The sequence below is a fragment of the Dama dama genome, chromosome 12, assembly GCF_033118175.1.
Source record: "Dama dama isolate Ldn47 chromosome 12, ASM3311817v1, whole genome shotgun sequence".
Lineage (NCBI taxonomy): Eukaryota > Metazoa > Chordata > Mammalia > Artiodactyla > Cervidae > Dama > Dama dama.
The window spans coordinates 82,660,223-82,681,858 of NC_083692.1; the positions used below are offsets into that span (position 1 = coordinate 82,660,223).

Consider the following 21,636-nt stretch of genomic DNA (forward strand, 5'->3'; position numbering starts at 1 on the left):
CTACACAGTCTAGTCCCGTCTTATCTCTGACCTTATCGCTCATCATTTTGCTCTTTGAATACTGTGCTTCAGCCAACTAAGCTCTTTCGTGTTCCTCAGCTGTGCCAAGTTTGTTTCTGATTTTGCACTATTTCTTTTTTCTTGCGGTATTTCTCCCATGTTGTTAGCATAGTTGATTCCTTCATTGTCCTATAGGCTTCTTAGCACTCGCAGAATCTCCCTGAGTGCTACAGATAACTAAAATAGCACACCCAAGCCCTCTAGTATAATGATAGACAAACTACTGTCCACAGGCCAAATCCGGCAGGTGGCCTGTTTTTGTATTGTCTGAAAGCTAAAAATGGTTTTTTACATTTTTGAACCTTTTTAAAAGAGTAAAAGGAAACCCAGAAAAAACCTAAATATGTGACAGTGGCTATATGTGATCTACAAAGCATAAGATACTATCTATCCCTTCACAGAAAAAGAATTTATAGCTATAAAAAATTACTATGTTCCTTGGTAATTTTTTTGTCCTTAGAATGCTTAATTGTTGGAGAGTTTTGGAACATTGGTTATGCTGTCTAGAATGAAGGAATGGAGCAACAGTAGTTAATAAAAGGAACATTAGAATCATTGTTAAAAGGATAGGAAAGCAGGACCGATAAAACATGTAGTAGGAACAAAGTCTAAAGAGACTAGGTCTTCTTTCAAAGTGGACAAGAAGAGAGAGTCTGTTCAAAGGATCTTCTGCTTCTGAAAGCTCCTCAGAATATGGAGAACTCAAATCTGAGTTTAGAAATATACATGTATAACTATTCAAGTGCTTGAGAGTATGCACATCTGAAAGGCCACGAAGTACCTGGAAGATGTACCTTGAAAGATTCCGAGGCCAAAATAAGTGCTGATTTCTGGCTGCACAAGCTTAAGCATGTGGAAAGTGATGCTGAGTTTTAGTATTTTGATGTGCATTTTATAGTAATTGAGTATATCTTGTCAAGATCTCCAAAATATGCAGGCATATATGGGCCTCCTAAGTGGATCAATTATAGATCAATTTCCCTAGTATCTAATTCTTGTTGAAAGTCAGAGGAAGAGGTGCCTAAATGAAGGATATCTTGAAGAAAGGGGGAGGAATAAAAATTTATGAATATCTAAATTAAGAAATAGAAGACTGTCTTTATTTTGCTTATTCCCATATTTACTACTGGATACTACTGGATTTACTACTGGATATGGGTAATTTGTTTCTACTTTATCACTTCCTTTCCTACTTCAACAGCAGGATAGTGGTTTAAAGTTATATAAATGCTTATGAATCTCTATTCCTTTATTGAGCTGTTGATAGTGGGGATCATGAGTTATAGCCGTTTTTTTCACATATTTATACAGCAGACATATTTTGAGTTTCTAAGTGAAGTGTTAGTCACTCGGTTCTGTCCCTGTGGACTGTAGCCCTCCAGGCTCCTCTGTTCATGGGATTCTCCAAGCAAGAATACTGGAGTGGGTTGCCATTCCCTTCTCCAGCGGGTTTTCCTGACCTAGGTATTGAACCCAGGTCTCCTGCATTGCAGGCAGATCCTTTACCATCTGAGCCACCAGGGAAGACCCTACTAGGTGCTAGATGTATGTAGCAGATACAAAGAAACACTATGCTCTTAACAAGGTTGTAGACAGAGGTTACCAAAGGTGAACTAAGCGATTAGATGTACCATTTAGAGGTCAATGACAAGACTAAGCTCAAACACCACTATTGCAGAGATGCCTGCCTTAGGACCCCAGTGTGTTGCCTAGTTTCCCCTCATTATTTACCAATCCTCATACCAGAGAAAACCTAATGCTGAGACTTCTGCTCTCTAAAAGCTTATGATTTCATAGAGGAAATATGATAGATTCCTTATCAACTGTAATATAAAGTAGTTTATGACTGGCAAAGTAGCATAATAGTTAAGAACCTGAATTCTAGGGCTAGACCCCTGAAGTCTATATCTTGGCTCTGCCTTTTAGTAGCCTGTGCAGCCATGAAATTAAAAGACTCTTGCTCCTTGGAAGAAAAGCCATGACAAACCTAGACAGCGTATTAAAAAGCAGAGACATTACTTTGCGAACAAAGGTTGGTAAAGTCAAAGCTATGGTTTTTCCTGTAGTCATGTATGGATGTGAGAGTTGGACCACAAAGAAGCACTGAGCACTGAACAACTGATGCTTTTGAACTGTGGTGTTGAAAAAGGCTCTTGAGGGTCCCTTGGACTGCAAGGAGATCAAACCAGTCAATCCTAAAGGATTAGCCTCCTGATGCAATGAGCCAGCTTGTTAGAAAAGACCCTAATGCTGGGAACCATAGAGGGCTGGAGGAGAAGGGGATGACAGAGGACGAGATGGTTGGATGGCATCGCCCACTCAGTAGACGTGAGCTATGGGAAATAGTGAAGGACAGTGAAGCCTGGTGTGCTGCAGTCTATGGAGTTGCAGAGAATTGGACGCGACTGAGTAACTGAACAGCAACAAAACCGTAGACTCGTGGCAACCTCTGTGTGCTTCAGTTTCTTGATTTGTAAAACGGATAATGATAGCACATTTAATTAGGATTGTTATGAGGGTTAAGTGATTTAAGCACATAGTAAATGCTATATTGAGTGTTTATTGGTATTATTATTATCATGTTTCTTATTTGTGCTGAGTGTAACAAATTGACTGAGAAATTTGAACCTGAATTCTTGCTCCAAATCATTCTTGTACTGGTTATATTATCTTGGGAATTACATAACCTTTCTGGAATTGGTTTTTTCGTCTGTAAATGAGGATAGTAGCATACATTTCTTAGTAAAGAAGACAATATATGTAAAACACATAGCACAGTGTGTAACTATATATTTTCAGTAAAGAGATATTTTCTTGAAGCTGTGAATGAAGTAAAGGAAATGTTATAGAATTCCACTTTAGAGCAGTGAAGTACTGCTGAGATATATGACACATTCCTGAACTCTTAGGATTCACTAAATGCATGTTCACTTAATGTTTTTATTTAGAGAATGGGAACCTGGGGAGAAAGTTGTTTAAAATACAATTTTCTTTCCATGAGGACCATGGAAAGATGATATAATAGTCTTGAGGTGAGTTTCATTGACCAGTAGAAGGAAACATGAGCCTAAAGGACCTAGAAAAAGTCACTTACAATAATCTTTTCTATATGTGAATCGGATTTTTATAGTTTCACTAGGAATTTTAAAGAATTGTAGTATTCTTAGTTATTCTGTCAAAGCACTGTTTTGTAAATATGAGTAAATTTGAGGGAGTTTCTACAGAGTAGAAAATTTGCTGAATTAAATATATACTTTTTTCCAACCTTAATAAAAGATTTTTGTTGGCATGAATAAACATTTAGAAATTTCTGAAATTTTTAAAATTAAAGCCCAGAAGCTTCATAAGTACTCCATCCATATTATGCTTGTTTATTAAGAAAAAAATGTAACTATAGAAAGAATGGAAATTTATCTTGTAGAAGGAGAGGTTTTAAGATTTGTATTTTGATTATAGTCTAGTCTTCATGTGGTATCCCTGTAGAATGCAAAAAGTCCATTGATTTTGAAACTCTTGAAATACAATTGACCCTTGAACAACATGGGGCTTGGGGGGCTGCTGACTTGTGTCTTAGGGTATAGTTCACACTCCATATCTGTGGTTCCTCCATATCCATGATTCAACTAACTGTAGGTCATATGCTGCTGCTAAGTCACGTCAGTCGTGTCCAACTCTTTGCGACCCCATAGATGGCAGCCCACCAGGCTCCCCCGCCCCTGGGATTCTCCAGGCAAGAACACTGGAATGGGTTGCCATTTCCTTCTCCAACGCATGAAAGTGAAAAGTGAAAGTGAAGTCACTCAGTCGTGTCCGACTCTTAGCGACCCCATGGACTGCAGCCTACCAGGCTACTCCATCCATGAGATTTTTCCAAGCAAGAGTACTGGAGTGGTAGGTCATATAGCACTGTGGTATTCACTGTTGAAAAAAAAATCTGGATCTGCACTGTTCAAACCCATGTTGTTGAGCATCAGCTGTAATGTAATGCTTAAAAAATAAATCTTTGGTAACCACAAAAGACCCCCCAATTGCTGAAAACAATCTTGAGAAAAAGAACAAATCTGGAGGTATGCTTCCAGGCTTCAGACTATATTACAAAGCTATAGAAATCAAAACAGCATGGTACTGGTATCAGAACAGATGTATAGATCAAGGGACAGAACAGAGAGTGCAAAAATAAACCTACTCACTTATGGCCAATTAATCTACCACAAAGGAGACTAGAATGTACAATGGAGAAAAGACAAGTCTCTTCAGTAAGTGGTGTTGGAAAGTCAGCACAGCTACATATAAAAAAATGAAATTAGAACATTTGCTTATACCATAAAAATGAATCCAAAATGGTTTAAAGATCCAAATATAAGTCCGGAAACCATAAAATTCTAGAAGAGAACATAAGCAGAACACTCTTTGACATGAATCATAGCAGTGTTGTTTTGGATTGTCACCTAAGGCAAAAGGAAACAAAAGCCAAAACAGACAAATAAGCCCTAATTAAACTTAAAAGCTTTTGTGTAGCAAAGGAAACCATTGATAAGATGAAAAGACAACCTATTGAATGGGACAAAATGTTTGCAAATGATATGACTTATCAGGGATTAATAATCAAAATATATAAACAGCAATACAATTCATACCAAAAAAAACCTGGGTTAAAAAATGTGCAGAAGACATGGATAGACATTTTTCCAAAGGAGATATGCAGATGGCCAAGAGGCATGTGATATTCAACATTGCTAATCATTACAGAAATACAAATCAAAACTACAGTGAGATACATATAACTGATTCACTTTGCTCTATAGCAGAAACTAACTCAACATTGTACAGCCACAGACTCAAAAATTAACTTTAAAAAATCACAATGAGATGCCAACTCCTGTCTGTCAAAATGACTGTCTTCAAAAAGTCTATAAATAAATGTTGGCAAGGATGTGAAGAAAAGGGGACCTTAGTGCACTGTGGTGGGATTGTAAATTGGTGTAGCCACTATGAAAAACAGTATGAAGGAGTCTCAAAAAACTAAAAACTACCATATGGTCCAGCAATTCCACTCCTGGGTATTTATCCAAAGAAAATGAAAACACTAATGGAATATTATTTAGCCATAAAAAGAATGAAATTCTATCATCAGCAACAGTGTGGATGGACCTGGAGGGTGTTACCCTTAGTGAAAGAAGTCAGAGAAAGACAAACACTCTTATGTTATCACTTACATGTGGGATATAAAAAATAAAACTAACTGATGTATATAATCAAACAGAAACAGACTGACAGATGCAGAGAACAAACTAGTGATCACCATTGGGTGGTTGGGAGAAGACAGGAGTATGAGATTTAGAGATACAAATGACTATGTATAAAATAAAGAAGCAACAAGGATTTATTATACAGCACAGGGAAATATCACCATTATTATGTAGTAACTTAAATGAAGTATGTTTAATCTATAAAACTACTGAATCACTATGTTATATGCCCAACACTAATATTTTAAACCAACTATACTTCAATAAAATAAATCTTTGGATTTATTAAATGCTGATTTGTTAAATGCTGATTTTTGTACTTCCTCAAGGTATTTCAAGATTCTGGTAAGCATAGTTGTTGAAACATTCTTATCAGTAACAGTTGTAATATCAGACTGATATTTATCACATCAAATATCATTTTAACTTCAGATAACTAATCTCATTAGTTATGCTAAAAATTTTTCCTCATTTTTGTTGAGGTGTAATATATAGTAAGTGTGGTGTTTACAGGTTAAAATACACAGTGTTCACAGTTTAAGAATTATATGTATATAGCTTCTTATGTATCGTCTAAGTCAAGATATAGAATGTTTATAAAATGCCATAAGGCTTCCTTTTGTGCCTTGCCTCCAAAACTTCTCCTCCCCTAAAAGGAATCATACTTCTGAAGTTTATAACCACAGACTGACTTTCTCTATTTGTGAACTTTATATAAATGGGATAATTTAGAGTATATCATTTTGTATCTGGCTTTTTTTCCCCACTTAATATTATCTGTGAGTTCATGTTATATCAGTAATTTGTTCTTTTTTTAATGCTGTCTTGTATTCCATTTATTACTTTTATTGTTGATGAACATTTTGATTGTTTTCATTTTGGGATTATTTTATGAATGACGTGACAATGAGCATTCTTGTACAAATCTTTTTATGGACATAACCCATTTTAATAGCAATTTGGCGTATCCCATTGTGATTTTGATTTGCATATCTCTGATGATTAATGATATTGTGTTAGTCAACTATGACTGGCTAATAAACAATCTGAAAATTGCCAGTAGTGTACAACAATAAGTATTTGTTGGTCATGATTTTTTGGGTTATATGGGTCAGCTTTACTCTGAGTATCCTATCTTCGTTCCTACTGGGACCAGTAGGCTAGTTGACGCATGTTCTCATGGTAGTTGCACAAAGTGCAAGATGGCTTACCTAGCTTACCACACACTTCAAGACCTTGTTTGCATCGTGTCTGCTGACTTTTCACTCTAAATTGTCATGTATCTTGGCCTAAATTTGAGGAAGGGGAGGTATGCTTCTCCAGTGGACACTGAAGTGCTTTTGAATGATAATCTAATTTACTGCAGATGTTGAGTTCTTTCCTTATCTTTCTTGGCCATTTGGATATTTTCTTACCCACACACCCTGCATGGGTAAGAAGTGCAGAATCCTAACCACTGGACTGCCAGGGAAGTCCCCTGGATATTTTCTTAAGAGCCACTGTTCTGTATATATTGTTGCTGGGTATGCTTACTGTATCTGCAACATTGGTTACCTCCTTAGGAAAGAACGTTGATTGCTTGCTCATTTTTAATTTTTTTTTACTTTAAATTTTTTAGGAACTAATTTATTTTAACTGGAGGATGATTACTTTACAATATTGTGATTTTTTTTTTTTAACCATCCATAACATTTAAAGCCACATACTGTCAAATTGTTGAAAACACAGAAAACAGATGAGAAAGTATGAAAAAGTTGCAGTGAAGTTTTAATAAAGTAACTGTCTTAGGCAATAAAAATGACTGGTAAAATATTTGAGTTAATGAATTTGTTTATTCCTTTAACAAACACAGTTTTGAGCTGTGGATACTGATGATGAAAAAGGCAAGTCTTTTCCTTTTAATGGGGAAGTCAGACAATAAACAAAAATGTGAGTAAATAATATAATTCCAAATAGTGCATCAAGTCCTCTGATTAAAAATAAATCAGGGTGAAAAAAAGAAAAATCAGGGCAAGGACAACAGAGTGGAGAAGAGGGTTATTTTAAATAGGGCTGTAAAGAAAAGCCTGTCTGAGGAGTTGGCATTTGAGCAGAGACCTCAGTGATACTGAAAGAAGATTCAGGCAGAGAAAGCAGGAAACAAACATAAAGGTCCTGAAGCAGGTATAAGCTTAAAAACAGAAAAAAGACCTGTGAGGCTATACTGGATTGGAGTGAGGGAAAGATGGTTAGGGCATAGTAAGGAGTTTCAATTTTATTTAGTTGTGTTAAGGTGAGCCGTTCAAGGTTTTCAATAGGAGAGTGTCAAGGTCTGATTTATCTTTAAAAAGGGTGACTGCCTGTTCTCTTGTATATAAACAGGCTGTAATGGAGCAATGACAGAAGGATATCACACTGTAAGTAACTCAGAGGAGAGAATAATAGTGGGCTTTGAAGTAAGTGATACAGATAGAAATGGTGAAAACTGGTTAGATTCAGGATATATTTTAAAGGCAGACCAATGTCATTATTGATGGATTGAATCTAAGGAGTTTCCTTACAGAATTCCTTACAAGGGAGGGATTGGAAAAATGTAACTATAATGCATTAGGATAAATTGCCTACTATAACTGAAAAACCTCCAAATATCAGTGGCTCTACTCAATAAAATTTTATTTACTTCACAATCCAATAAAGGTGGATTGGGTTGGGGTGATGGTGGGTAGTCTTCTCCTTGTAGTCATGGGGGACTCAGGGTCCTCCATCTATTGGCTGTGTGTCCTTTATAATCTTAGAGCTTTTCGCTGGATCCTCTGGAGAAGGCAGTGGCAACCCACTCCAGTACTCTTGCCTGGAAAATCCCACGGACGGAGGAATCTGGTAGGCTGCAGTCCATGGGGTCACTAAGAGTCGTACACGACTGAGCAACTTCACTTTCACTGTTCACTTTCATGAATTGGAGAAGGAAATGGCAACCCACTCCAGTGTTCTTGCCTGGAGAATCCCAGGGATGGGGGAACCTGGTGGGTTGCCATCTGTGGGGTCGCACAGAATTGGACATGACTGAAGCGACTTAGCAGCAGCAGCTGGATCCTCTTCATTCTTTCAGCAAATATGGAAAGTAGGATCCTTTTTTTTAGCGACTTTTAATAGTTCAGCCTGCCCTCGTGTCACTGGTGTGGGACTTAATCGCAGTGTAACTCACTGCAGAAAAGGTTGGGGAATAAAGTCTAACTTTGTGCCCAGGAAGAGAAAGAATTGTTATTCAGTCACTCATTCATGTCCAAACCCATAGAATGCAGCACTTCAGGCTTCCCTGTACATCGCCGTCTCTTGAAGTTTGCTCAGACTCCTGTCCATTGAGTCAGTGATCCCATCCAACCATCTTGTCCTTTGTTGTCCGGTTCTCCTCATGCCTTCGATCTTTTCCAGCATCAAGGCCTTTTCCAATGTGTTGGCTCTTTACATCGGGTAGCCACAGTATTGGAGCTTCAGCATCAGTCCTTCCAATGCGTATTCATTACTGATTTCCTTTAGGATTGATTGATTTGATCTCCTTGTAGTCCAAGGGACTCTCAAGTGTCTTGTCTAACACCACAGTTGAAAAGCATTAATTCTTCAGCACTTAGCCTTATGGTCCAACTCACATCCGTATATAACTACTGGAAAAACCATAGCTTTGATTACACAGTCCTTTGTTGGCAAGGTAATGTCTCTGCTTTTTAATACACTGTCTAGGTTTGTCATAGCTTTTCTTCCAAGGAGCAGGCTTCTTTTGATTTCATGGCTGCAGTCACCATCTACAGTGATTCTGGAGCCCAAAAAAATAAAGTCTGTCACTATTTCCTTTTCTCCTGTGCCTTTCACTTCTCTTCTCAGCTATTTATAAGGCCTCCTCAGACAACCATTCTGCCTTTTTGCATTTCTTTTCTTGGGGATGGTTTTGATCACTGCCTCCTGTCCAGTGTTGTAACAGGATATGCTCACTTCATGTCTCTGAGTCACATTTTGGTAATTTTCTCAATATTTCAAACTTTCTCATTATATTTATTATGATTATTGGTGATCAATGATCTTTGATGTTGCTATTGTAATTGTTCTGAGGTGCCACAAACCACACCCGTATAAGATGATGAACTTAATTAGTACATGTTGTATGTGTTCTGGCTGCTCCAGGAATTGGACACTCCCCTATCTCTTTCCCTCTTCTCGGCCCTCCTTATTCCCTTAGATATGAAGTATTGAAGTCATGGCAATTAATAGCTCTACAGTAGCTGCTCAGTGTTCAAGTGAAAGAAAAGGTTGCGTGTCTCTCACTTTAAATCAAGAGTTAGAAATGATTCAGCCTAGTGAGGATGGCATGTCAAAAGCTGAGATAGGTTGAAAGCTAAGCCTCTTGTGTCACTTAGCCACGATGCCCTTGCAAAGGAAAACTTCTTGAAGGAAATTAAAAGTGGTACTGCAGTAAACAACGTGAAAAACAAGGTAAAATATCCTTATTGCTGACATGGAGAACATTTTAGTGGTATGGACAGAAGATCAAACCAGTTACAATATTTCTTTATTTCAAAGCCCAATTCAGAGCAAGGCCCCAACTCTCTTCAGTTTTATGAAGCCTGAGAGAAGTGAGGAAGCCGCTGAAGAAAAGTTTGAAGCTAGCAGAGGTTGGTTCATGAGGTTTAAGGAAAGAATCTGTCTCCATAACATATAAGCGCAAGGTGAAGCAGCAAGTACTGATGTTGAATTTGTACCAAGTCATTCAGAAAATCTAAGATAATTAAGGAAGGTTGCTTAAACAACAGATTTTCAATGTAGATGAAACAACCTTCTATTGGAAGAAGATGCCATCTAGAAGTTTAATAGCTAGAGAGGAGAAGTCAGTGGGGGTTTGCAAAGGTCAGGCTGTCTCTTGTTAGGGGTTAATGCAGCTGGTGACTTGAAGCCTAGTGCTTATTTACCATTTCAAAAATCATAGGGCCCCTAAGAGTTATGGTAGATCTACTCTGCCTGTGGTCTGAAATGGAAGAAACCAAGCCTGGATGTTGGCATATTTGTTTACAAGATGTTTACTGACTATTTTAAGCCCACTGTTGAGACCTACTTCTCAGAAAAAAAAGATTCCTTTCAGAATATTACTGCTCATTGACAATGCATCTGGTTTTCCAAGAGCTCTGATAGGGATGTATGATGTTACTGTTTTTATGCCCCCTACACAACATCCTTTCTGAAGGCCATGGATCAAGGTGTAATTGTTACTTTCAGGTCTTCTTATTTAAGAAAAACTTAAGCCTATGGTTGTCAGAGAGTGATTCTTCTGATGGTGCTAGGAAAAGGCATTTGAACAACTTCTGGAAAGGATTCACCATTTTAGATGCCATTGAGAACATTTGTGATTCACGAGAAGACATCAAAATACGCATGAGTTTGGAAGAAGCAGATTACAACCCTCTTGCTAGCTTTGAGGAGTTCAATACTTCAATAGAGGAAGTGAATGCAGATGTGATGGAAATAGCTAGAGAATTAGAATTGGAATCCGAAAATTGCTGCAATTTCATGTTAAAACCTGAGTAGATGAGTAGGTGCTTCTTATGGATGAGCAAAGAAAGTGGTTTCCTGAGGTGGAATCTACTCCTGTTGAAGATGCTGTGAAGATTACTGAAATGACAATAGAGGATTTAGATTATTATATAAATGTGGTTGATAAAGCAGCAGCAGGGTTTGAGTGCATTGACTCCCAATTTTGAAAGAAGTTCTGTGGATAAAATGCTATCAAACAGCTTTGTGTGCTACAGAGAAATCATTTATGAAAGGAAGAGGGTTGATGCAGCAGACTTCATTGTTGTCTTGTTTTAAGCAGCTGCCGTTGTCACCCCAGCCTTCAGCCACTGCCACCCTGATGATCAGCAACAATCTTCATTTAGGGCAGAGCCTCCACCAGCAAAAAGATTACAACTCACTGAAAGCTTTTCAGTTAGCCTTTTTTTTTTTTTAGCAGTAAAGTTTTTTTTAATTGAGGTATATACATTTTTTAGACATAATGCTATTGCACACTTGGTAGACTGTATATAGTGTAAATGTAACTTTTATATGTAATAGGAAAGCAAAAAATCTCTGTGACTTGCTTTATTGTAATATTTCCTTTATTCTGGTGGTCTGAAACCAAAAACTGTAATATCTCCAAGATATGTCTGCATGTTTGATTATACAGTAATATGGTAATGAGTATATTTATTTGTAGAACATTTCAATTTTAAGTACTAAGAAGTGAAAAAACATGAATACTAGCTCTTGAATACCACTTTTCCAGAATCATTTTTCTAACATAAGTTCAAAATGTTTAATAACTCTCTCCCCATGAAATGTATAGCAGTACACTAGTCAGTAATGTTTTCTTAAAGGACCCTACCTTGATAGTAGAATGTTCTTTCAAAATGTACTGGTGAGTCTTTTGCTTTGAGTGAAGCTGTGGCAAAGCTAGGTTTTCATTTTTTAGATGTACATTTGCCTGATTCTGTCCTTCAGGTTCTTTTGTTACTGAGTAGTAAGGTATGATCTTGCTTGCTAAACTGCATAAACAGGTCCCTGTGATAAAGCACATATAAAGAGAAAACCCACTTCTTTTTTCTTGTTGAAAAATAACTTGGGAGAACTTAATAAAAAGTAAAAGCAACAAAGCATATTTTTTTGAAAATTAAGTTTTATTAGCACATAGCTGCAAAACACTGTATTAAAAATCTTTAGTTATTCCTTTTGATCTTTTTTTTTTTAACCAAACTTTTCGTTTAAAGGAAACTGTATTCCTGAACTCTGTTTCCTTCACCATAGTTTTCCTCTGTAATTAGTCTCTTCTGACTCCGTCCAGTGAATAACATCATAAGCTTGCCTATTCTGAACCACACCCTACTGACCACAGCAACCGTCTCAGCACATTGTTTTTCTCTGTTAGCGTATATTTTTGAAGTAACTGCTTTGGGATAGGGCATAAAAAAATTATTAAATGACTTTCTTTATGAAAAATATAGCAATGTCTGATTGCTTTAAGTGCCAGTAATTCTTAATATGTATAGTTTTATTTTCACAATTTGTTATTTATCCCCACATCATTATTAATCTTTTTTCTCTGCTGATTTGAAATATTAATCATCAATTATATATGTATGTATTTTGCTCTTTTAGCCTTAATCTCTGTTTTATAAGATAATAGTTTATTTCCTATCTCATAGAATTTCTGTTCAATTAGAATGAAATAATGCATGTCAAATTTATCTTTGGTGATAACTATAAAAGGAAAAATTTGAAGATTTTTTTCAAAAGTGAATATTTTGGTCCATGTATACCTTTATATACAATTTTATATGTTTCTACTTGACATTGTATTGTTCATCCCTTGCCATGTTTCGGCGTGGTTAGTATTACAAGTATCCTTCACCATCCATATCTGTTTAATTCTTCAGTTTTGACAGTGAATTTGGATGTCTCAGAGGTACTGCCTTATTTGAATTTATTTGGTTACCCAAGTGGATAGCAAATAGTATGATAGTGAAGGAAGTATCCAAAAATATATTCAAATATATTTGGCTCCTGAATTTAGATTGTGAGATTTTTTGGATATGAGAAATTTGTATAATAAGGGATACCTATATTATCAAAGGATATTGTACTGAACCTGTTGTAGTGGGTTCTTTTGATCACAGAGAGCAGAAACCCAACTTGAAGTGGCTCAGGGAATAAAAAAGAATTGATTGGCACACTTAAAAAGGCAATTCAGTGGTTGAGTTTATCAGAGGCACAGCTAGATTCAGTGGCTCAGTGTTGTAGGCCTCGCTGTGTGTTGAGTTCATTTCTTTAACTGCAGAGAGGCTTCTTCTATGCATTCAGAGAAGATGGCTGCCAGTAGCTCTAGATTTACATTTTAGGTTAGCAGTCCTAGTAGGAAAAATAAATGCTTCTTTCCTAATAGTTACAGCAAATTTTCAATAGATTGTCCCAATAAGCAGCCACTGTCACTAGGGAGAATGGAATAAACTGGTTGGCCAGGCCTGCGTCTCAGCTAACTGGAGGATGAGGTCAGTCCATTCAAACTGTGTCAAATGGCATGGGAGGAGGTCTTCTGAGGAAAAACATAGTACTTTCACCAGAAGAGGATACAGAGTACTTACTGATAAACCAACAGATGTCAACATACCTATGCTGCAGTGTGTCATACGATAACTCATTTCTTCCGTCACCCTTTCTTTAGTTGAAATACTAGATTTTTTTCTTTTAGCACCAAATTTGGCTTTTAGTTGCTGTTGATCTACCAAAGGTTAAAATTGGGCTCTAGTGGCCTATCTAGTGATGAAGATCAGCTAACACACACTCTTAACACATGTTAACCTGGAAAGCTATTTCATGACCCATCCTTTTACTCTTGTTTTTAAATTCTTCCAGAAAAAGTGTCATTTTTTTTTTCTTTCCATAAGAGTTACCTGTTCACCTTTGACTTAAATCTTATTTAGTCTTGTTTACCAAAGAACCTTGGCCTGTTAGACCTTCATTTGTTTTAAGTTTTTGGTGTCTGCTTCTCTGTTTGATTCTATTTATAATCATAAAGGTATGTTCTCAAGCCCTCTAACTAATAAACATTTCACTCATACTTCTTCTCCTTTCTCCTATAGCAGATACGAGAACACCTGCTAGTCTACTTACTTGCCAGTCTGTCACTTCCTGTTTAACTTAAAATGGGCTTAAGAGATATTTAACTCAACTTTCTTTTTCCATTTTGCTTGAAGTTATTTTGATTATACCAACTTTCTTTTAGCTAGAATTTACATGTATAGCTTCTTTTTTTTAAGCCTTTAGGTTCTGTATCCTCCTATTATATATGTGTGTCTATTGAAATCAGCACATAGGTAGATTTTAAAAGTCTGCTCTGACAATCTTTTGTTTTAATTTGAGCATTCACACTTAATATAGTTACTTATATTTAGTTTGCTTTCTGTTTATTCTGTCTGTTCTAAATGCCCCTGTTGCCCTCTTTTGAATAGGTTATTTTTTATCATCCCATATTTTCATTCTATTAGTTGTGAAGTTATGTTTTTTCCTTATTTTTTTAGTTGTTATCCTAGAATAGGGGTCGGCATCTTTTTCTTTTAAGGGACACATAATAAACATTTTTGGTTTTATGGACTACATGGTTTCTGTCATAATTGTTCAGTTCTGCCAGTATAGTGCAAAAGCATCCATAGGTAATAGGTAACAGTGTAAATTGTAGAGGGTTAGATGTAATCAACCAGACAAATGAGCACTGGTTTGAGACCAAAAATTGGGGGAATATTTTTATCTTTAAAGTGAGATAGTGGAAGAGGAACTGTAAGAGTGAGTCATAAAAAAAAATGAACCTATCAGGAAGATTATAAGGAAAATAATTGTAATGTGAGGGCTGTTTTTAGAATGAGAGGATGGCCACCTTAGTCAAATGCTGCAGTGTGGTGTGTTAAGATGAGGTTTGAGAAGAAACCTTTGGATTTGACAGCTTTGTGGTCATTGGTGACATCTTTAAAGAACATTGGCAGTAACTTGCTATGCGGAAAGAGTGGTAAGGGGGTGGAAAGTGGAAATATAGACCATTGATTCCCAAATGCTATTTTCTGGATCTACAACAAAAGAATTGCTTTGTTTTCCCAACCTCAGAACCATTTTGAAGCCTAGAAATGTATATTTTAAAAATATTTCCCAGATGATTCTGATAAACACACATGGCTTGTTCTCAAGATGTATTTATGAGTGATTTTTTAAAAAACCTTTTGTGGGGGGAGTGTGCTTCACCACTTGCGGGATCTTAGTTCTCCATCCAGGAATCAAACCTGGGCCCTCTGCAGTGAAAGCATGGAGTCCTAACCTGTGGACCACCAGGAAATTTATGAGTGACATTTTGAGAGAACCCCTTTTTTTCTAACACAAAGCAGTGACTGATAAAATAACAAAAGGAGATAACTGAATTGGCATAAATGGGGCTCAAAATAAGGCAAACATTTCTATCTTGAAAAGAGAGTGGAACACAGGGCAATGAGTAGGGCTTATGGCTGGGAGCTTTCAGGGAACGCATCTGAGGTTTTGGCCTCTGAGATAATACAGAAATGTCACTGGAATTGGACTAATTGTTGGTAACCACGAGTCCAAGGTAGGTAGGACTCCTCTATCTCCTCTATTGAAAACAGTATTTCTGAGTTTAGTTCTGGGACTGCCACACTATTCACCTTTATAGGTGAGTTATGCAGTAACCTGGAATAGTACAGGGAACAGCCTGTGTGACCGTAAGGAGTAGTTTTGCTGCTTTCTGTTGCCAGAGGCCATAGTTTATATGAGGCTTTGGCCTCATATAAACACAAACATAGCTTTCCAACTAAAACCCTCCTGGCTTAAAACATATCTGTGCTGTTACTACAGGACAGATCTGATTTGAATAGACCGACTGTAAGAAAAATATTTATGAGATAACTGGGAAAATTAAATGTCAGTCGTATTAAAAATATTAATTTAAAGGTTAATAGTATTGTAATAGTATTGATTAGTAGTGTTAAAAAAAGTAGTAAATAATAGATTCTCAGTAAATGTTGGTATGAAAAACAAGTCTCTCATCAGACTTGTTTCAGATCTCCTGATTTGAATAGATCAAATCACTTCCATCAAAAAGTGTACCTATAAAGCTAAATTCTCAAACTAATTAACTCATCTAATGCTGATAAAAATAAGAAATAAAATCAACGATCATAAGAGCAGTTCACTCTGATGACATTAAACTATTACTCTGAAAAATATCCAGTTATATAGAATGTTTAAGGAGGTAAGTAGTATCTCTTAAAACAATTATGAAATTTAAATTGAGAAAAGATTGGATGAATATGAAAATAAGTTAAACCTTAGGAGTGAAACAATGTGATTATAAAAAACAACAACATGGTGTGTATGAATGGGAAGTCAGTAGGATGCCAGTTTTTTCCAATATTGATCTATAAAATCCATCAAAATGCCAAAAAGTTTTTTCATTGTAGTTGATACACTGATATTTAAATTTTTTATGATGGTACATAGTTAAAGTAACATTAAAGAGGAACAAATTGAGGTGATACGCCCTCCATATTTCAAAGCTTATTATAAAGCTGTACTAATTAAGATAGGCTTACTATTGGTAAATAGACTAGTGAAAAAGATTACAGAGCCCAGAACAGATTGATACTTATATGGAATTAGCCACATGGCAGAGGTAGCATTATGAGTCAGTGGGGAAAGATTAGAGTCTTCATTGTGGTGCTGGTCCAGTGGCTAATCTGAGTTTGATTTGAAAATAATTATGAGCCCTGTCTTACAACATACATGAAAATAAGTTCTGTATGCATTAAAGACTTAAATAAGAGAAGTAAAATTTTGGTCTTTTAGGAGAAAATATAGGATAATACCTTTATATCCTTAGGATAAAGGAAGATTTAGAAAAACTATACCAGGAGATAATAGTATATAGGTTTTAGAGCCAGACTGCCTGCTTCAACTCTCAACTTTATCACATTTGGTCAAGTTATATAAAATTTCTGTATTTTTTCTTTTGTAAAATGATGATGATAAAAAAACAACCCTCAAGGACAGCTTGTGAATTTTAAATTAAATAATTCATGTACAATGCTTTGAAAAATGACTAGTACAAATAAACCCATAATAAAAGTTACCTGCAATTGCTAATGTTGCTTATTAAAAAAGAAATAGTAACCTGTAAAGGATTGATAAATTTATCAAAAATATAACTTCTGTACAACAAAAGGCAACATGAACAAAATAGAAGGATAAGCTACTGAATGGTAGCAGATATTTGTCACTCTTTCAGCTCAAAATTGAATATATAGGGTATATAAAAAACTCATTCAAATTAATAATGAGAAGACAAAAAGGGGAAATTAAATGAACAATCATAGCCCCAATGGCACATGATAGAATGTGTTACCCCTTCTCAGTGGTCATCAGGGAAATACAGTTTGAAGTAATGAAATATCTTTTTACATTTCTTATATTGGCAGAAACTCCAGTCTGACAGTACTAACTTTTGGTGAGGAGGCAGAGAAACACAACCTTTTCCCAGGTGACTGCAGTAGTCGGTTGATAGAACTACCATGGAGAGCATTGTGTTAGTGTCTAGTATAGTTGAAGGATTCTCTCATTGTTTTCTTGGTTATAACTCCATCTAGTTTAATTTCTGTTTATCTGATCTCATCTTTTTACTGTTTTTACTTTCACAGATTTTTGTTGGTGACACTCTTTCTTGGTTTTGCTTTATCCATAAGAGCTTTTGGATATATGGTGATTAGATTTATGTGATTGTTTTGTCCATCTTAATTCAGTCTTCAGTGATGCTCTTTTTCATATGTAAAGAAAGAAGTTGATTCTGATCCCAGGTACCTACCTCAGAAACATTTGAGATAGTAGAGGACAAATTAATTATTATTTTTACTTTTTGCATTTTGAATTATTAATATAACAAAAAATTGAAAAAGTTTTGGCTGCTTTAGAAAGTGTCCAGGTTTGGACAATATATGAAATACTGTGGTCTCAGTTAGAATGTTTTCAAGAACTGTTCCTATTCAAAGAGAAGAGTTAGGTTTTTTTTGTTCTAAAAGATATAATCAACATAATTGTTAAGCCTCTTTTTTGTGTAATATGACCTCTTAATGTTTCACATCTTTTTTGTTGCAGTTCTCTTGCCATGAAAATGATTTGCGCAGTCCTGAACACATACCATCCATGCTGATGGGACAGGATCCAATATGAATATAAATGATGGAGGAAGACGACGCTTTGAGGATAATGAACATACATTACGTATATATCCTGGGACAATTTCAGAAGGGACAATCTACTGTCCGATTCCTGCCAGAAAAAACTCCACGGCTGCTGAGGTGATTGACTCACTTATAAACAAGCTTCATCTTGACAAAACAAAATGTTATGTTCTAGCAGAGGTAAAAGAATTTGGTGGAGAAGAATGGATACTCAATCCAACAGACTGTCCAGTTCAGCGAATGATGTTATGGCCCCGCATGGCTCTGGAAAATCGCCTGAGTGGAGAGGACTACCGTTTTCTTCTGAGAGAAAAAAACCTCGATGGATCAATTCACTATGGTAGTCTTCAGTCATGGCTACGGGTAACAGAAGAACGTCGCAGAATGATGGAACGGGGTTTTCTTCCACAGCCTCAACAGAAGGACTTTGACGATTTATGTAGCTTACCTGATTTGAATGAGAAAACTCTCTTAGAAAACCTACGAAATCGCTTTAAGCATGAAAAAATTTATACCTATGTTGGCAGTATTCTAATAGCTATTAACCCATTCAAATTTCTTCCTATTTATAACCCCAAATATGTCAAAATGTATGATAACCATCAGTTGGGAAAACTTGAGCCTCACATTTATGCTGTGGCTGATGTAGCTTATCATGCCATGCTTCAGCGCAAAAAGAATCAGTGCATCGTTATTTCAGGAGAGAGCGGTTCTGGAAAGACTCAAAGCACAAACTTTCTTATTCATCACCTTACTGCCCTCAGTCAGAAAGGATTTGCCAGTGGAGTGGAACAAATTATTCTTGGCGCTGGACCAGTACTTGAGGTAAGTGTGTAGAAATAATTTTTCTTAAACATATCTTTAAAAAAAAATTAAAATTTGTTAGATGTGAGAAAATGAAATAAAACTGAATGTAAGTATAGACAGCATTTTTTAGTTACCAAGGAAAACTGGAAGATAGGAAAGTGAAAGTGACAGTGTGGAAGATTGAAAGATGTAACGGTGGCAGTTTTTTTTTCAAAGAGTAACTTTGGGCCATAGTGATGCAGAGGAAAGAGATAATTGGAGTCAGATATACCCCCCTGTAAGGGGAGATAGCAGGAGCAGGACTCCTGTCTGTAATTGACTATGGTAATGGGTAGTTGGGGAAAATATTCTTGTCAATGTATTTTTGTCTTCGCAGGCTTAAAATCTGTGCCCAGGATTGAAATTCTAAGGGTTCGTCTTTGAAAATGTAGAGAATATGGGAAAATTTTTTTAGTTATGTTTTAATAAGTGATACCATCAAGGGTAGAGAGGAAACAGACTACACTATTTTTGTTTTAGAGCTTAAAGGAGAGTTAATATTACTTGTTTTGAAAGAGTTTTTGTGAGGTGTAATTGCACAGATTTAAAGTGTACACTTTGATAAATTTGACATATGTGTATACCCATTAAACCACCACCACAATTAAGATACTAAACATACCCATTATCCCTAAAATTTTCTCATATCCTTTTGCCATGCCTCTTTCTCACTCCTCCTGCTCCTCTCATCTTCAAGAAACCGCATATGTGCTTTCTGTCGTTGTAGGTTAGTTTGTACATTTTACAATTCTGTATAAATGGGATCATGTAGTATGTGCTATTTTATGTTTGACTTCTCTTACATGGTGTAATTATTTTTTGTGTGTGTCAATAATCCCTTTTGCTAAGACAGTATTCCATATTCCATTGTATGAATTTACCACACTTTGTTTATTCATTCATCTTTTGATGAACATATAGGTTGTTTCCAGTTTTTGGTTATTATACATAAAATACTATGTTTTTGTGCGGACATAATCTGTTTTTTTTTCCTTGGGTAAATAGCTAGGAGTGGAATGACTGGATCATATTATGTGCGTTTATGTATTTTAGTTACTAAGTCATGTCTGACCGTGTTGCCACCCCAGGGACTGTGTAGCCCACTGGGCTCCTCTGTCCATGAATTTCCCAGGCAAGAATATTGGAATGGGTTGCCATTTCCTTCTCCAGGGAATGGTCCTGACCCAGGGATCGAACCAGCATCTCTTGCATTGGGAGATGAATTCTTTACCACTGAGCCACGTGGCTAGCCTGGGTCCTATCACAGGTATATGTTTAACTTTTAAAGAAACTGCCAAACTTACGTATAAATTGTACATACTACTTTACATTCCCACCAGGCAGTGTATATAGTTCGTGTTATTCCATATCCTTGCTAACTTTTGATATAGTCATCCTTTCTAATTTTAGCCTTCAAATATGTATTCTATAATACATTCATGATGTGAACACCTTTTCATGTGTTTATTTGCCACTTATATATCTTCTTTGGTCAAGTGTCTGTCAAAATCTATTGCCCAACTTGTTATTGTTGTGTTTTGAGAGTTCTTTGTGTATACTGGGTGCAAATCTGTTATCAAACATGTGTTCTGAAAATATATACACATCTTCTCCCAGATTTTAACCCTCTCTTTTTAGAATTTAAATTTTAAAATTTTCATAATGAAGTAAGTTGATTTACAGTGTTGTGTTAGTTTCTGGTATACTGGAAAGTGATTCAGTTATATATATCCCTGGTGGCTCAGATGGTAAAGAATCCACCTGTGATGCGGGTTGGGAAGATCCTCTGAGGAGGCATGACAACCCACTCCATTATTCTTTCCTGGAGAGTCCCATGGACAGAGGAGCCTGGTGGGTTCCGTGGGGTTGCACAGAGCCAGACACGACTGAGTGGCTGAGCATGCACGCACATGCGTGCACACGCAGTCTTGTTCGCAGTCTTTTCCATTATGGTTTATTACAGGATATTGAATATGACTCTTCATATGTAATTACAAATAATATATAATTATATTCATATTATAATCATCTAATATGATTATACCATAGGACCTTGTTTATCTGTTTTATGTATAGTACTGTGTATCTGCTAACCCCAAAGTCCTAATTTGTCCCTCTTTCACCCCCTTTTCCCTTGGGTAACCATAAGTTTGTTTTCTATGTCTGTGAGTCTGTTTCTTAGCAGTGAAAAGCTTAAGAAAAAAATCATGCCCAGGACAGATGGATTCACTGATATATTCTACCAAACATTTAAGGAAGAGTTAACACAAATCCTTCAAAATTCTTCCAAGAAATAGAACAGGAGGGAGGAAAAGTTTCTAATTTTACAAGGTCCAAAATATTTCACTGATACTAAAATTAGACAAAGACACCACAACATAAGAAAACTGCAGACCAATATCCCTTGAAACAGAGAAATTCTTAAGGAAATACTAGCAAACTTAATTCAGCAAAATATAAAAGAAGTATACATTATGATGAAGTAGGGTTTATATTAAGGAATGAGAGATTGGTTAAACAATATAAAAATAAATGCATTGTTAAACATTAATAGACTATAGGACAAAAGCTACAGCATTATGTGAATAGACAGCAGTAAAAGCATTTGACAAAAACAACACCCTTTCATGATTAAAACAAGCAGACAAAAGAAGAAACTTTCTCAATCTGATTAAGAACACCTATTTATAAAAATA

General features: G+C 36.1%; 1 protein-coding gene across 8 annotated transcripts in view; it reads left to right on the forward strand.

Moving 5' to 3' along the window:
* MYO9A (myosin IXA) overlaps positions 1–21,636 on the forward strand; it is a 239,522-nt gene that overhangs the window by 37,138 nt on the left and 180,748 nt on the right. For all 8 annotated transcript variants that reach the window (XM_061157939.1, XM_061157937.1, XM_061157942.1 and 5 more), the window contains exon 2: positions 18,009–18,919. In XM_061157939.1, coding sequence (XP_061013922.1) covers positions 18,080–18,919 — 840 coding nt within the window. In that variant the 5' untranslated portion in view covers positions 18,009–18,079. The remainder of the gene's footprint in view (positions 1–18,008; positions 18,920–21,636) is intronic.